The sequence below is a fragment of the Oncorhynchus mykiss genome, chromosome 13 (assembly GCF_057628025.1).
Source record: "Oncorhynchus mykiss isolate SJ-2025 chromosome 13, ASM5762802v1, whole genome shotgun sequence".
In the NCBI taxonomy this organism is placed as follows: Eukaryota; Metazoa; Chordata; class Actinopteri; order Salmoniformes; family Salmonidae; genus Oncorhynchus; species Oncorhynchus mykiss.
In genome coordinates, this window is record NC_143034.1 from 15,523,546 (window position 1) to 15,542,169 (window position 18,624).

The 18,624-nt window shown below is 40.0% G+C and overlaps 1 protein-coding gene across 1 annotated transcript; it reads right to left on the bottom strand.

The window, feature by feature from the left end:
- Window positions 1-481: 481 nt before the first annotated feature.
- LOC110493310 (uncharacterized) lies at window positions 482-18,474 on the bottom strand. Its single transcript, XM_090194596.1, has 18 exons — window positions 18,459-18,474; window positions 17,766-17,898; window positions 17,297-17,443; window positions 8,803-8,907; window positions 7,689-7,699; window positions 7,216-7,440; window positions 6,756-7,088; window positions 5,470-5,712; window positions 5,138-5,239; window positions 4,829-5,047; window positions 4,384-4,716; window positions 4,002-4,289; window positions 2,778-3,041; window positions 2,475-2,565; window positions 2,065-2,104; window positions 1,811-1,891; window positions 1,594-1,674; window positions 482-1,452 (listed from the first exon to the last, which is right to left on the bottom strand). Exons 1-18 carry the CDS (start codon window positions 18,472-18,474, stop codon window positions 1,429-1,431), a joined length of 2,736 nt encoding a protein of 911 aa, XP_090050722.1. The 3' UTR covers window positions 482-1,428.
- Between the last annotated feature and the right edge of the window lie 150 nt (window positions 18,475-18,624).

The following is an 18,624-nucleotide window of genomic DNA, read 5'->3' on the forward strand; positions in this document are numbered from 1 at the left end:
GTTTATGTCCAATGGCCAATGAGCACTGATACGTTTTATCTATAATTTCATATGACAAGGATTGATAAGGATTTGTCAGTAGATTGTCGACTTGATGCATGATGATGACTGCTTGTCTAGCTTGCCAGCTAAGATTTTGAAAGTTTGTCCAATCAGTCCAATCAAAGCTACGGTAGATTTAACGCGATTTGACGTAATTTTGTCTAAGCCAATGACCTTGAGCCTTGTTGGATGGGCATTTCTAATGTAATTCTATGGCAGCACCCAAGGGGCTTGACATTTCGAGCTCTACCCGTAGATTTTGCGGTGACGTAGTGTCCCCATGAGTGACAGAACACTGAGCCAATCACAGCACAACTAGAGAACATTACCAACCCGTATTTTATGCTGGCTGCCCCACCACCACAGAAAGCACTGAGCTAGGCTGCAACACCTGCATTTTGGAGCTGCCTTAACTAAAGAAAGGAAAAAAGAGACCATGTTTCTATGCGACTTTATTAACTCAATGCTTTATTTATTTATTAACTTTATTTGCAAACTGATATGTGTCACATTAATTTCAAAACATGCAAAACAAGCAACAGAAAAAGCTAACCATGGGGCTGAAAACAGATTTAGCTCTGCCTCAGCTGCCCTGAATGACGTGTCGCCACTGCATGTATTTAGAAATGATAGACAAGTTGAATAACAAATAGCCTACCAAAATGTTGGAAATTATAATAACGGACTGATTACATTTATTTTTATATAAAAAATATATCATGACGGAACAATATTGTATTACGTAATATAAAATTAGTAATGATATCTGACAGCAATACAAAGTTAATCATCATTAAACACATCCGGAGAAACCTGGTCCAAGAGCTAAAAATATTAAAAAGCTGTTTTCAATATGATCCATATTAGTTGCTGAGGAAAGTAGGACTATTGATGTTATAAAACATCTGCATGTGACAAAATCCCATAGAAAGATCAGAAATAAAACAGATTTACATCAAAATATAACCCATCTCATTTATCATCAATATATTCCATTCCAAAATATATATTCCAGTATTTACTGAAAAGTTAAAGTTCATGGTGTGTAAAAACTTTTAGATATGGCAGCAATAGAATAGAGGTGTAAGGCCTCGTTTTGTATTGGAACCTTCAGTCCAGGTTGTGTGGTGATCATTTTCAGTCCAGGTTCAATGTTGGTGGTTCTCTTCAGTCCAGGATCTGTGGTGGTTCTCTTCAGTCCAGGATCTGTGGTGGTTCTCTTCAGTCCAGGATCTGTGGTGCTTCTCTTCAGTCCAGGTTCAATGTTGGTGGTTCTCTTCAGTCCAGGATCTGTGATGCTTCTCTTCAGTCCAGGTTCTGTGGTGCTTCTCTTCAGTCCAGAATCTGTGGTTGTTCTCTTCAGTCCAGGTTCGGTGTTGCTTCTCTTCAGTGGGAGATTCCCCTCACATTCTGAAAAGAGAGATACTGAAGTAGCACTCCCACTAAACATGTTATACACACACACACACACACACACACACACACACACACACACACACACACACACACACACACACACACACACACACACACACACACACACACACTTACTGCCAGGGTGTCATACTCTGGTGACCTGGTCTTCATGTTCAGAGGTGTGTACATATCACTGTTAGGGTCAGGATGGACACTCTGTGGACAGAAAGAGAGAGAGCGAGAAAGAGAGAGTGGGAGAAGGAGAGGGAGGGAGAGAGGAAATGCATAAGTTCTTTGAAACCCCAGTCTTTCCATAATTTATTCTAAACCAAATTCATTAAAATAGACTTACTATCAGAGTGTCGTAGTCAGGGGACATGGTCCTCATGTTCAGACCTGTGTACGTGTCACTGTTACAGTCAGGACGGACACTCTGTGGAGAGAGAGAGACAGAGAGACAGAGAGAGAGAGAGAGAACAATGAAAATAGTATGAAATAGACTGTCACCGTAAATGAATGAAAATGGAGTTGTAACCCCCTGGGTGAACATTTAGTTTCTTGCCCAGCACGACACAGCTGAAACCCTGTTGCAACTAATAGAATCACCTGTGTGTCTGCTGTGGCATCACTTCCTCCTGTGGATCTCCTGTAATGATGGACAGAGTGAGTTCTGCTCTGTAAGTAAGTAAGTTGATATATTACAAATACATTTTAACAGTTTTTTTTACCTTTATTTAACTAGGCAAGTCAGTTAAGAACAAACTCTTATTTACAATGACAGCCTAGGAACAGTGTGTTAACTGCCTTGTTCAGAGGCAGAATGACAGATTTTTATATTTTCAGCTCAGAGATTCAATCTTGGTTGCAAGTTCAACACTCTAACCACTAAGCTACCTGCCACCCCAGGTGGCCTCGTGGTTAAGGGCATTGGGCCTATAACTCAATGAAGGAATTAAGTTAATAACAAATCAGTGTGCTAAGGTGAAAGAATAAAACAAATATCTATTTTCATTCACCTGAACCACATGAATCCAGAGAGACAGAGGATGAGAACCAGAACAACCACTATGATTCCTACAGCTGCAGTCACAACTGATGTTTGTTTCCCTAATAGATGAAATGGATGACATGAGGATATGTTATTATGAAGTGAAAATGAATATACAGCAAAACAGGACATTAATGTAATACTTGTATATAGAAGCCTATGTATAGTTATAAACCAAAGTGTAATGAGGCAAACTAGAAGAAGATCACCTTGAAACATCATTTCTTATTGAACATCATTTTGTATTGAAGTTTTGAAGATGTAACTTTACCTGCTACAATGATCATCAGAGCTGTAGAGTTCATAGATCCTCTTCCATTCTGGGCCTCACAGTAATATTCTCCTCTGTCCTCAGAGATGATGTTAGTGATGCTGTAACTCTGTCCTGATGCTTTTGGTGAGGTTACGTTCTTCTTGTACCAGGTGTATTTGTCCACAGGTGGGTTGGCATCACTGCTGCAGGTCAGAGTCACTGAACTGCCCTCCACTATTTCACCGGAGGGACTGACTGACACTGAGGTGTTCTTTGGTCCATCTGGTGTTGAAGATGACAGAACAAATAAGAACTCATATACCATGTAAGGAAGCAAGAGATGATGTAAATTAGTAGAGATTAGTATATTACACTGACATGTAGAACCATGTATTACAGAGATGATGTAAATTAGTAGAGATTAGTATATTACACTGACATGTAGAACCATGTATTACAGAGATGATGTAAATTAGTATAGATTAGTATATTACACTGACATGTAGAACCATGTATTACAGAGATGATGTAAATTAGTATAGATTAGTATATTACACTGACATGTAGAACCATGTATTACAGAAATGATGTAAATTAGTAGAGATTAGTATATTACACTGACATGTAGAACCATGTATTACAGAGATGATGTAAATTAGTATAGATTAGTATATTACACTGACATGTAGAACCATGTATTACAGAGATGATGTAAATTAGTGTAGATTAGTATATTACACTGACATGTAGAACCATGTATTACAGAGATGATGTAAATTAGTATAGATTAGTATATTACACTGACTGTAGAACCATGTATTACAGAGATGATGTAAATTAGTAGAGATTAGTATATTACACTGACATGTAGAACCATGTATTACAGAGATGATGTAAATTAGCAGAGATTAGTATATTACACTGACATGTAGAACCATGTATTACAGAGATGATGTAAATTAGTATAGATTAGTATATTACACTGACTGTAGAACCATGTATTACAGAGATGATGTAAATTAGTAGAGATTAGTATATTACACTGACATGTAGAACCATGTATTACAGAGATGATGTAAATTAGCAGAGATTAGTATATTACACTGACATGTAGAACCATGTATTACAGAGATGATGTAAATTAGTATAGATTAGTATATTACACTGACATGTAGAACCATGTATTACAGAGATGACATCAATGACTTTCACTGTAGATATATCAACACCCAATGTACTCACATCTGACAGTGAGAGTCTCTTCTGGAGAGTGGATTCTCTCAAAACCTTCTACAGCACAGGAGTAGTTCCCTGCATCCTCACTGCTGACTGGGTCTAGGATCAGGCTGTTATAACTGGTGACTGGGTCTAGGATCAGGCTGTTATAACTGGTGACTGGGTTGGTCAGACTTGGTCCGTTCTTGTACCAGATGTAGGTGGGGTTGAGACCGACTGTACATTGGGTTCTACATCTCAGTGTGACTCTCTCCCCCTCTGACACAGACGTAGGATCCATCTCCAACAGGATATCTAAGAGGAATCATCAGTCATATTTGACTCCAGACTGGCTTGTCATGTGATTAGACTTGTCCTATTACAGTAACAACTGTAGGTGAAGTATTACCTGTGACAGTCAACATCACACCAGGAAGGACAGAAAATCTCCCCTCGTTTGTTGTTAGTAATCTGAATTTGTATTCAGCCGAGTCCTTCTCTGTCAGGTGTGTTATTGTCAGGGTGTGGTGGTTCTCTGTGTTCCTATTGTACTCCACACGACCTGCATACTCTGGATATGACCTGACATCTACAGGGTCTTTCTGTGTAAACCAGAATGAACCTTGTTCTATATAACTAGTGGGATGAGTGTAAGAGCAGGATATGTCCACTGTGGAGCCCTTCAAGACACAGATTCTCCTCTTGGTGTAAGTCACCCTCCAGCAGTTGTGACCCTGAACACCTGAAAATACATGAAATAGTTTTGTTCAGATATACCTTGAAGTTAGAAAGTTGCCTTACTTTGTTATAAAGAAAGGTTAGCTACAAATTATCCCAATAGAATCCAGACTCACACACTGCAGGAGAGCGGAGATCCTCATGGCCTTTAACAGCACAGGAGTAACTCTCTGTTTCAGAACTCCAGACAGAGTGTTGTTGGGAAGTGAGCCAAGCAAGAGACTGTCCGTTCCTGTCCCAGATGTAGGTGGGGTTGTCAGTCAGAGTACAGGTGGTGCTACAGGTCAGTGTCCTCTTCCCTGCCTTTGTGTCAGGAGTCACCTTCACCTGCAGGTCTGAATGAGAGCATATAAAAACACACTTTCTGGTTTCCTTCTGTAGTTGACAAAATGACTCTACCAGACTTAAAGATAACACAGTCAAACCTGTGGGATATATGGCAGTGCAAGGCAGGTCCACGGATGGTATCAAGGAACAGATGCTTATACTGGTGTAGGTCACACTCAAGCAGTTCAGAGAAGAAGTATCTGGAACAAATGATGAAGCACATGATGATGATGATGATGATGATCATGACAGTGATGGTGAAGAAGGTGATGGTATTAGCTTATTTGTATGATTCTCAGTATGACTAACATGTTAGATAGTAATGAGCTATAGTTACTTATAAATCAGTAATCTGAATTGACTGAAAATATCAAGTCTGTTTACCATAAGAGAGGAAATCTCTGGAGGTAAAACTCTGGAGGTAACTCACCCACTGTGACTTCAGGAGAGCTAAGTTTGTCATGGCCTCTTAAGGCACAGGAGTAGTTGTCAGAACCTCCTCTACTGACTGAGTATTGATACTCGGGAGAGGAGTCAGAAAATAGCTCTTCTCCATTCTTGTACCAGATGTAGGTGGGGTTGGGGTTGTCAGTCAGAGTACAGGTGGTGCTACACGTCAGTATAACCCATGATCCTTCTGTCACTGTGCCAGGAGTCACCTTCACCTGCAGGTCTGAATGAAGAGAGAATAACAACATAAAAAAACAAACCTCATCATTTCAACCTACTACAACTAGACATAAAGTAGTGACAGTATATCATAATGTTATGTAAGTGTAGTATTACCAGTATATCATAATGTTCTGTAAGTGTAGTATTACCAGTATATCATCATGTTCTGGAAGTGTAGTATTACCAGTATATCATAATGTTCTGTAAGTGTAGTATTACCAGTATATCATAATGTTCTGTAAGTGTAGTATTACCAGTATATCATCATGTTCTGTAAGTGTAGTATAACCAGTATATCATAACATTCTGTAAGTGTAGTATTACCAGTATATCATCATGTTCTGTAAGTGTAGTATTACCAGTATATCATAATGTTCTGTAAGTGTAGTATTACCAGTATATCATAATGTTCTGGAACTGTAGTATTACCAGTATATCATCATGTTCTGTAAGTGTAGTATTACCAGTATATCATAATGTTCTCTAAGTGTAGTATTACCAGTATATCATAATGTTATGTAAGTGTAGTATTACCAGTATTTCATAATGTTCTGTAAGTGTAGTATTACCAGTATATCATAATGTTCTGTAAGTGTAGTATTAACAGTATATCATAATGTTCTGTAAGTGTAGTATAACCAGTATATCATAATGTAAGTGTAATATTACCAGTATATCATAATGTTCTGTAAGTGTACTATTACCAGTATATCATAATGTTCTGTAAGTGTAGTATTACCAGTATATCATAATGTTCTGTAAGTGTAGTATTACCAGTATATCATAATGTTCTGTAAGTGTACTATTACCAGTATATCATAATGTTCTGTAAGTGTAGTATTACCAGTATATCATAATGTAAGTGTAATATTACCAGTATATCATAATGTTCTGTAAGTGTACTATTACCAGTATATCATAATGTTCTGTAAGTGTAGTATTACCAGTATATCATAATGTAAGTGTAATATTACCAGTATATCATAATGTTCTGTAGGTGTAGTATTACCAGTATATCATCATGTTCTGTAAGTGTAGTATTACCTGTGACAGTCAGAGTTGTTCCTGGGAAACTATGACCCCATTCAATGCTGTATGTTTTAAAAGTGAAGCGATACTCAGCTGAGTCCTCCTCTCTCAGATCTGTGATTCTCAGGATGAAGGGACCTTCAAATGTTCCAGTGTACTCCACACGACCTGCATACCCTGGGTCAGTGGTTAGGTCTTCAGGGGTCGACTTATCACTTCTAAACCAGAATGTTGATGTGATGTAATAATAACCAACATAAGTACAGGATATGTCCACTGTTGACCCCTTCAAGACACAGATTCTCCTCTTGGTGTAATTCACTCTGCTGCAGCTCTGACCCTGAACACCTGAAACACAGTGACATAACAAGAGGTCAATTGGATTGTGTTCTCAGTTCTTTCTAGAAATGCTCAAAGTTCTCAAGTTCTCATAGTGAAACCAACACACAGTATAATGTATTAAATGAACACTCACACACTGCAGGAGAGTGGAGGTCCTCATGGCCTTTTACAGCACAGGAATAAGTGTCATCATAGTTCTTGGAGACTGGGTCTTTGTACTGGGGCGAGGTACTCTCATCTAGATGTTGTCCGTTCTTGTACCAGATGTAGGTGGGGTGGTCAGTCAGAGTACAGGTGGTGATACAGGTCAGTGTCTTCGACGTTGCCCACCATGTAGGAGTCACCTTCACCTGCAGGTCTGGAGTAGACAACATCAACCTGAATCACCTGGTGTCTAGTGTGGTCACACGATGCAATACATTTACCCTGAAGAAGGTGATGTCGAAATGTTGGTGTTTTTTAAGCAACAAATGACTGGGAGGTTATACATATGGAGTGTGACTCTCTTTGTTGTTACCGCTTCCAGTTTATTCTCCGTTAGTCAGCACACTAAATCATTTTCTGTGCACCAGCTCATTATTTTTATTAGATGAATACAAATCAGACAATTTCCAGACCTAAAGGGACAATGAAGATTAAACAGAACATCAGACAATAAAATGTTACCTGTGACAGACAGAGTGACTCCAGGACTGCCAGTATATAGCATGTTACCTGTTACAGACAGAGTGACTCCAGGACTGCCAGGATATAGAATGTTACCTGTTACAGACAGAGTGACTCCAGGACTGCCAGTATATAGAATGTTAACTGTTACAGACAGAGTGACTCCAGGACTGCCAGTATATAGAATGTTACCTGTAACAGACAGAGTGACTCCAGGACTGCCAGTATATAGAATGTTACCTGTTACAGACAGAGTGACTCCAGGACTGCCAGTATATCGAATGTTACCTGTAACAGAGAGTGACTCCAGGACTGCCAGTATATAGAATGTTACCTGTTACAGACAGAGTGACTCCAGGACTGCCAGGATATAGAATGTTACCTGTTACAGACAGAGTGACTCCAGGACTGCCAGTATATAGAATGTTAACTGTTACAGACAGAGTGACTCCAGGACTGCCAGTATATAGAATGTTACCTGTAACAGACAGAGTGACTCCAGGACTGCCAGTATATAGAATGTTACCTGTTACAGACAGAGTGACTCCAGGACTGCCAGTATATAGAATGTTACCTGTTACAGACAGAGTGACTCCAGGACTGCCAGTATATAGAATGTTACCTGTGACAGACAGAGTGACTCTAGGACTGCCAGTATATAGAATGTTACCTGTAACAGTCAGAGTGACTCCAGGACTGCCAGTATATAGAATGTTACCTGTTACAGACAGAGTGACTCCAGGACTAACAGGATATAGAATGTTACCTGTTACAGACAAAGTGACTCCAGGACTGCCAGTATATAGAATGTTACCTGTTACAGACAGAGTGACTCCAGGACTGCCAGTAAATCTCCCTCCAGTCTGATCTGTTATAAAGCTGAACATGTACGTAGCTGAGTCACTCGCTCTCAGGTCTGTGATTGTCAGGGTGTGGCCATTCTTCTTATCTCTATGGTACATCACACGACCTTTGTAGTCTGGCTCACCACTCAGACTAACAGGATTCCCCTCAGCATTATTTGTTATGAACCAGAAGGTTGTTGTGACTGTACCACTGGTATATGTGTAAGAGCAGGACAGATCCACTGTTGACCCCTTCAAGGTACAGATACTCCGAGTGGTGTATGTCACACTCCAGACATTCTGACTCTGTACCACTGAAACACAGTTAGACATCACAAGGACGTTACATTAAGTTCAAGGTCTTGTGACTCACACTAACACTTTGTTCCATAGTTGCTGAGTTGAGACATAGATACTCTTTGGTTGAGTGTGAATGGAAACCACAGATAAGCTTCACTCAGTGAGGTGAGAAAGACAACTGTTTAAAATGGAGTGGAGACGCCAAATGTGTCGACAGTAGAACATAAAAATGGTTATGCTTTTAGAAATGTCTGTAGACTGATAAACAGAGCAACAAAAAGATAAGAATGAGACCATACCTGCTACAGACCAGAGAAAGACCACCAACACACTTCCTGCTGTTCTCAAGGTCATTGTTGCATCTCCCACCCTGCAGTCTTAGAAACATAAACAACAACTCACTCTATAGCTGGTGAATAACTCCACCTGATACATTGAAGTATAAACTGTAAATGGGGTACAGGGCCTCATTACTGAAAATGAACCAGGCTCATATTGTGTTGTGATGTATTGTGCTATATGGTTGTCTATGTGAATACTGTCTGTCTGTAATGTGTGTGATGTGTTGCATGTGTGTCTACATCTGTCTATTTAAGATGACATGATGTATGATGCAAAACAATGTCCTAATGGATACAATAAAGTCATCATCATCATCATCATCAACAACAATCGCTTATTGAACAGATCTGACTAAAGCTTGGCAGTAAACACATATTTTAAGGGTGTAGCTCAGCTTCAATATTGCAGATAGATTGTGGCTTCAATCAATGTAATTGTCTGAATCTTTTCCAGTTCCCTATTTATATTTTTGGTAAATATATACAATATATATCAAATATATATATATATATATATACATTATATTTAATATATATTAATATATATATATATATATATATACAGTATACATCATATATGTCATATAAGTCCCTTTTTCAGGACCCTGTCTTCCAAAAATAATTTGTAAAAATGCAAATAACTTCATAGATCTTCATTGTAAAGGGTTTAAACACTGTTTCCTATGGTTGTTCAATGAACCATAAACAATTCATGAACATGCACCTGTGGAACGGTCGTTAAGACACTAACAGCTTACATACTATCGGCAATTAAGGTCACAGTTATGAAAACTTAGGACACTAAAGAGGCCTTTCTACTGACTCTGAAAAACACCAAAATAAAGATGCCCAGGGTCCCTGCTCATCCTCGTGAACGTGCCTAAGGCATGCTGCAAGGAGGCATGAGGACTGCAGATGTGGCCAAGGCAATAAATTGCAATGTCTGTACTGTGAGACGCCTAAGACAGCACTACAGGGAGACAGGATGGACAGCTGATCATCCTCGCAGTGGCAGACCACGTGTAACAACACCTGCACAGGATCGGTACAAACGAACATCACACCTGCAGGACAGGTAAAGGATGGCAACAACAACTGCCCGAGTTACACCAGGAATGCACAATCCTTCCATCAGTGCTCAGACTGTCCGAAATAGGCTGAGAGAGGCTGGACTGAGGGCTTGTAGGCCTGTTGTAAGGCAGGTCCTCACCAGACATCACCAGCAACAGCGTCGCCTATGGGCACAAACCCACCGTCGCTGGACCAGACAGGACTGGCAAAAAGAGCTCTTCACTGACGAGTCGCGGTTTTGTATCAACAGGGTTGATGGTCGCATTCGTGTTCATCGTCAAAGGACTGAGCGTTACACCGAGGCCTGTACTCTGGAGCGGGATCGATTTGGAGGTGGAGGGTCCGTCATGTTCTGGGGCAGTGTGTCACAGCATCATCGGACTGAGCTTGTTGTCATTGCAGGCAATCTCAACGCTGTGCGTTTAAGGGAAGACATCCTCCTCCCTCATGTGGTACCCTTCCTGCAGGCTCATCCTGATATGACCCTCCAGCATGACAATGCCACCAGCCATACTGCTCTTTTTTTTGTGATTTCCTGCAAGACAGGAATGTCAGTGTTCTGCCATGGCCAGCGAAGAGCCCGGATTCCAATCCCAATGAGCACGTCGGGGACCTGTTGGATTGGAGGGTGAGGGCTAGGGCCATTCCCCCCAGAAATGTCTGGGAACTTGCAGGTGCCTTGGTGAAAGAGAGAGGTAACATCTCACAGCAAGATCTGGCCAATCTGGTGCAGTCCATGTGGAGGAGATGCACTGCAGTACTTAATGCAGCTGGTGGCCACGCCAGATACCGACTGTTACTTTTGATTTTGACCCCCTCTTTGTTCAGGGACACATTATTCCCTTTGTTCAGGGACACATTATTCCCTTTGTGTTAGTCACATGTCTGTGGAACTTGGTCAGTTCATGTCTCAGTTGTTGAATCTTGTAATCTTCATAGAAATATTTACACATGTTAAGTTTGCTGAAAATAAATGCAGTTGACAGTGGGAGGACGTTTCAGTTTTTATATGTGTTTTTTGTAAATATATTTTCCACTCAAGGATCATGGTGCTGCTCCCCCTATGGTCATTCCACCCCACCCCCTCTACAGCCTCCACCCCAATGGTCATTATTCATCACTGCCAGAGTTATTATCTATATAGTGCTAGTTCTATTTCTGTTGTTTTCATTTCAATTTTTCATCATTTTATTTCACTAGTCCTGCATGTTGGAGCTCCAAGCCGAAGATTATCACTGTACCCTGCAATTACACCTGCAACCCTGTGCATGTGTCTATTAAACAATCTGAATCTTTATTATGTTCCCCTTGCCTTACCTCCCCTCCTCTAATTGGAGTAAACTAATGACAAACACAGACAAAATGTTGTGTTACTGTCCTGGACCAAAACAGTTATTCCCATTCAAAATATGTTTTACCTAACCACTAACCCTAATCTTAATCCTAACCTTAACCTCTAACCTCTAAATCTAACTCTTCATCCTAATCTCAACCAAAAATAGCCTTGTTACTTGTGGGGACCTGTGAAATGCACCCACTTGTTCAACTTTATTTTACAGTCCTTGTCAGGACTTCTGGTCCACACAAGGATAGTAAAACCATACAAACACACACACACACACACACACACACACACACACACACACACACACACACACACACACACACACACACACACACACACACACACACACACGGCTATACTTTGACTGTGGTTTAGGACTGCATTATTCTGTGTATGGTGAGGTCTCTTGTGAATAGGAAGCATTTCAGTGTAAATTGAAAATGGACGAAAGTCAGCAGTTTTATTTCTTATTTCTTCTTTATTTCAGGTCTGGAGAGACCTGAAAATAGCTGTGCAGCGATGCTCCCCATCCAACCTGACAGAGCTTGAGAGGATCTGCAGAGAAGAATGAGAGAAACTACCCAAATACAAGTTGCCAAGCTTGTTGCATAAAACCAAAGATGACTCGAGGCTGTTATCGCTGACAAGGTGCTTCAACAAAGTACTGAGTAAAAGGTCTTAATACTTATGGAAATGTGATATTTCAGTTTATTTTTTTTTTACAAAAATTTATAAAAAACTGTTTTTGTATTTATTATTATGGAGTATTGTGTGGAGATTGATGAGGGGGAAGAACAATTGAATCCATTTTAGAAGAAGGCTGTAACGTAGCAAAATATGTAAAAAGTCAAGGGGTCTGAATACTTTCCGAATGCTCTGTATTTTTATGTTTAACTCTGCATTGTTGGAAAGGACACATTAGTCCGAATTTCAACCCACCATCACTGTGTCTCATGTTATTAATACTACTCCTAAACACAACCCACCATCACTGTGTCTCATGTTAATACTACTCCTAAACACAACCCACCATCACTGTGTCTCATATTAATACTACTCCTAAACACAACACACCATCACTGTGTCTCATGTTAGTACTACTCCTTAACACAACCCACCATCACTGTGTCTCATGTTAATACTACTCCTAAACACAACCCACCATCACTGTGTTTCATGTTAATACTACTCCTAAACACAACCCACCATTACTGTGTTTCATGTTAATACTACTCCTAAACACAACCCACCATCACTGTGTCTCATGTTAATACTACTCCTAAACACAACCCACCATCACTGTGTCTCATGTTAGTACTACTCCTAAACACAACCCACCATCACTGTGTCTCATGTTAATACTACTCCTAAACACAACCTACCATCACTGTGTCTCATGTTAATTATTCTCCTTAACCCAACCCACCACCACAAGACTCTCTGGTCTTGGCCATTGTGGAGAGGTTGGAGTCTGTTTGATTGAGTGTGTGGACAGATGTCTTTTATACAAGTAACGAGTTCAAACAGGTGCAGTTAAAACGGGTAATGAGTGGAGAACAGGAGGGCTTCCTACAGAAAAACTAACAGGTCTGTGAGAGCCGGAATTCTTACTGGTTGGTAGATGATCAAATACTTATGTCATGCAATAAAATGCAAATGAATTACTTATAAATCATACAATGTGATTTTCTGGATTTTTGTTTTAGATTCCGTCTCTCAAAGTTGAAGTGTAACTATGATAAAAATTACAGACCTCTACATGCGTTGTAAGTAGGAAAACCTGCAAAATCATCAGTGTATCAATTACTTATTCTCCCCACTGTATATGCATATCCTAGTTTCTGGGCCTGAGTAACAGGCAGTTTACTTTGGGCACCTCATTCGTTAAAATTTCCGAATACTGCCCCCTATCCCAAATAAGTTTTTAAGATCCCATAAAACAGCAGCCATCTTCTCCAGCGCTAATGAGGTGTCCCTTTGCAAAATAATGTTTATGCATGTGTGCTGTTGGTGAGAATAATTGTCTCACCTGGCTGGCTATCAGGTTAACAAGGTGGTCATGTCTAGCAGTGTACAAATCCCCCGCACACACACACACTGCAGTGTTAAATAGTTTGTTTACATGTCTATTTTACCCTGGTTAATCATCTCATCTCTATGTAGATCAACACTCCTACACTGAGACACTTCATGAATACTGAACCTGATGTAACAACCAAAACACATCTCAAAACATAACAAGAAGTACAATGATATATTACCGTCAAGTATATGACTTATGACTAAAAACAAATAACCCAAAACTATATTTCAAGATAATGTCTAGAGTACCTGCAGAGTGAAGTGAAGGGGAGAGGTCTTGTACAGTGAGTCAACTTACTGGTAGTGTGTGGCAACTGCTAGTAAGTGTCAGTTCTGTGGTTGATACATATTTATGTAGTCAGGACACAAGTAGCTGATGCAGAACAGTCCTTTCTTCCTCTTTAAGACATTAACATGCATGACGACTAGAACATCATGTCAGAAAAGGGAGGTTACTGTATTAAAATGGGCCCTACAATTCTATAATGGACAAAATGTCCCCCATTTCCACTTTCATATAAATACAGAACCATGTTAACAATATGTTGACTATTCTATATGGAATGTTTATAATATCTTAGAATGTGTTGTCTTGTCCCTCTGAGTTCTACATGGAACAGGTCAAAGTTCCATTCACATTTGGTCAGTTCCATGATGTCATTCATTCTATTCTACAAACACATTCAATTTACACTCCTCATCAGCTGCATCAAAGTGGTACTGAAGGTTCCAGTGTTCTGGACTAGAGCTCCTCCTACTGGCATCTCAACATTACTGCACCATCCTAATAATAATGCCCTCAATAATGTTGGGCTAATAACAACATTACAAACTGACAATACATCAGATAGAATGGTGAAACACAACACTGACTACTTGACAAAGTCACATTTAATCACACAAACACTGATGTCTGTAGTAGTACAACATTCCACTATCATATTTTTGGGGCGGCAGGGTAGCCTAGTGGTTAGAGTGTTGGACCAGCAACTGGAAGGTAGCAAGTTCAAACCCCCAAGCTGACAAAGTACAAATCTGTTGTTCTGCCCCTGAACAGGCAGTTAACCCACTGTTCCTAGGCTGTCATTGAAAATAAAAATCAGTTCTTAACTGACTTGCCTGGTTAAATAAATAAATATTATGTTACACTAGTGGAATCTTGTATACAGCAGAGGAATCAGTATCACCATAGTCTGCTGTATTGACTGCTGCTGTCCATATACTGTATAGTCTAATGTAGCCTGACGTACACAGTTATTCTTGACCCTGTTTTATGACAGTGAACATGATTGAATGATCTCCTATTGAATGGAGATCTGGGTGTTACTGGTAAACTCTACTGATCATGTTTTAAACATGTAAATGAATAAACTGATCTAAACTAAACACATGAAACCACAGTCCAGGGTCAGTATTCACAAAGTGTATCAGAGTAGGAGAGCTGATCTGGGATCAGTTTAGCCTTTTAGATCATAATTATATGGACCATCTGAGACACTTTATGAATACAGGCCCTGATGTAACAACCAAAACACAATTCAATATAAACCAACAAGTACAAAGATACAGGAAGTCATGTGATGTTTGGCTAAAAACATCAAAACTAAAACTATATTTCAAGATATTGTCAAGTGTACTTACAGAGTGAAGTGAAGAGGAGAGGTCTTGAACAGTTAGTCAACTTACTGTCACTGTGTGGAAACAAGAAGTAGTCTACTGTAAGTGTTAGTAGAAGCAGGCTGAGCCTAAGTGTGAATTATGTGGTTGATACATTTTAAAGAAGCCTAGTCAGGGCATTAACATGCAGGAACAGCATGTCACATAAGCGATGTTACTGTATCTAAATAGAAAATGGTCTAAAGTCAGAATACTGTAGTTACATTTCTTTATTTGAGGAGTGGACCTACATGTTTTACAAGAGACAAAATGTGACCCATTCCCATCACTCCTCATCAGCTGGTACTGAAGGTTCCAGAACAGATGGAAGGGGAGTATCTTTGGTACCAGTGTTCTAGACTAGAGCTCTCCCTACTGACATCTCAACATTACTGCAGCCTCCAGGCCTCATATGTCCCTACTAGTCTGATGAAAATATCTAAAATAGAAGGTAGAAAATGTCAAAAATATATATAGAATAAAACAGTCACGCACGTAAAAACACTGTTATTGGGACTTATGTTGAACTGGCGGTTGTATTGAGTGAACTAGTGATCTCAACTAGCTTGTTAGCTACATGAAGCTGCTGTTATTCAGCGATAAACAAGTATTTTTGTGCATCACACAGCTACTCTGAATGTACTGGATTGTGAACAATATGATGCGCTGCCTCTGAATTACAGCAAGACCCCATAGTTAGCTTGTGAGCTAGCTAGCTAGCTAAGATTTAGCTATCAACATTAGCTAGCTAGAAACAACAGACAACAGTGAGCTGTCATTATGCCAAGGCCAAGGCAAGCTGCTCTGAGCTTCCAGTGTGTGCTTGTGTGAAAGAGATGTTTTCAGCCTACTGATCTTCAGAGCAATGGACCCAAAGTGAACCCTGACATGCATATAGCTAAGTCTGTCTGTCTGTCTGTCTGTCTGTCTGTCTGTCTGTCTGTCTGTCTGTGATTATTGTGTCCCATTGAGTCTGCATGATGTGTGTTTTTTGAAAATGACAATGAATAATCTTTCATGTAAATGTTTATTGCTGCTTCGTTATTCAAATGTTATTGTGTGATTTATATAGTTATTTTTTAGCATTTTTCATTTAAAGAAATCTAATATTTTCTTACATATAAACAACTGCATTGTTGCTTAAGAGCGTGTCCTTAACCATTTCAAACTTGACAAATACAATTAGATTTGATTTGATGTATGTGTCTAGGTGCTGGTCATTGTTCCCTCTGACACTGGGATTCTGAACCTCTAAAAGTCTAAGCCGTTTGGGGGGTTCTACTAGCTGACATATGGAATTGTTTTAAGGTGGTCATACCGTGGATCATTTGGATATTTGATTTTAAATTTCACTTCCCCTTTTTTGAAAAAATACTGCAAAAGCAATTAACACTCCTTTACTTATAGCCCATATAAACACATTAAACTTGTTCTGTTCAGGTCTTCTTATTTCTTAGTTTGTTGTGTTCAGGTCTTCTTGGTTCTGGGTTTGTTGTGTTGGGGTCTTCTTGGTTCAGGGTTTGTTGTGTTGGGGTCTTCTTGGTTCAGGGTTTGTTGACTGTACTGTAGAGAACAGAGGAGTCCTCATCAGCTGCTTGTGCTGCTGAAGAGAGAGAAGCAATAATGAAACAAAGACATTGTCCCAAATGGTGGCACCCTATAGGGCTCTGTCTAAAGTAGTGCACTAAATTGGGAATAGGGTGCCATTTGGAACAGAAAACAGTTCCTCAAAACCATCATCACGTCACTCCCCCATTTTTGACATGTCATAGTAACTGTCCTGAGATGTCCATTGTTGGGTTCATAGTTTGGGTTCATAGTGGTCTCAAAGGGTCAACTGTTTTGCTTATTGATGACAGTTCCTACAATAAACAGCATATGAAAGACCTTAATGCAGAATATGCTCACTGGGTGGCAGCACTGGGGAGGTTGAATTTCACAGCAGCGTAGTGGACATCCTCATCCTCAAAACGCACCTGAAGCCAGAGTGACAGAGGATGAGAACCAGAGCCACTGTGATTCCTACAGCTGCAGTCAGAACTGAGGTCTGTTTCCCTAAAATAAAATATGGATGATATGAGAACACATTATGTTCTAATGAACTGAATATTATTATGATAAGAAAACAGAATATCAATGTAATACTTGTTAATACTTGGGGATTTTATAAACAAACCTGTAGTTATTAACACAAGTGTACTAATCCAAAGTGTAATTATTAAGATTTATCTTGAAATTATATTATATTATTATATTATTATATATTTTAAGGATGAAACTTTACTTGCTACAATGATCATCAGAGCTGCAGAGTTCATAGATGCAATTGTATTCTCAGCCTCACAGTAATATTCTCCTCAAAGCCGGATGTCCTTACCATGTGGAGGCGTACTGGGAGGCTGAGGAGTTGTTGAGGCCTATAGGGTTGGTCTTCTGAGGAGAGTGAGGGGTTCTCTGCATCCAGCGGTCTGGGTACCTGATCACCAGCCTGGTGCTCTCCAGCTCCACCCCTTGGACAGGAGGACAAACAGCAGGCACCAATGTGTCGCAGGAAACACTGTTTAACTGACGACCGACGTCAGCTTGCAGGCGCCAGGCCACAAGGAGTTACTAGAGCATGATGAGACAAGGACATCCTGGCCGGCTAAACCCTCCCCTAACCCAGATGACCCTGGGACAATTGTGCTCCGCCTCATAGGTCTCCCAGTCACAGCCGGTTGTAACAGTCCGGGATCAAACCCGGGCCTGCAGTGCTGCCTTAGCACTAATTGTTGAATTTGTGATTTTTTCCAACTTGTTTTTTAATGTTTATGTCCAATGGCCAATGAGCACTGATAACTTTTATCTATAATTTCATATGACAAGGATTGATAAGGATTTGTCAGTAGATTGTCGACTTGATGCATGATGATGACTGCTTGTCTAGCTTGCCAGCTAAGATTTTGAAAGTTTGTCCAATCAGTCCAATCAAAGCTACGGTAGATTTAATGAGATTTGATGTAATTTTGTCGAAGCCAATGACCTTGAGCCTTTTTGGATGGGCATTTCTACTGTAATTCTATGGCAGCACCCAAGGGGCTTGACATTTCACCTCTACCAATAGATTTTGTGGTGAAGTAGTGTCCCCATGAGTGACAGAACACTGAGCCAATCACAGCACAACTAGAGAACATTACCAACCCCTACGCTCCGTATTTTATGCTGGCTGCCCCACCACCACAGAAAGCACTAAGCTA

Coding starts and splice junctions, on each gene's coding strand:
- LOC110493310 (XM_090194596.1), bottom strand. Junction 17,444..17,765: donor TCCCAGTACGCCTCCACATG/GTAAGGACATCC, acceptor ATTTTATTTTAG/GGAAACAGACCTCAGTTCTG. Junction 2,566..2,777: donor TCTGATGATCATTGTAGCAG/GTAAAGTTACAT, acceptor TTCATCTATTAG/GGAAACAAACATCAGTTGTG.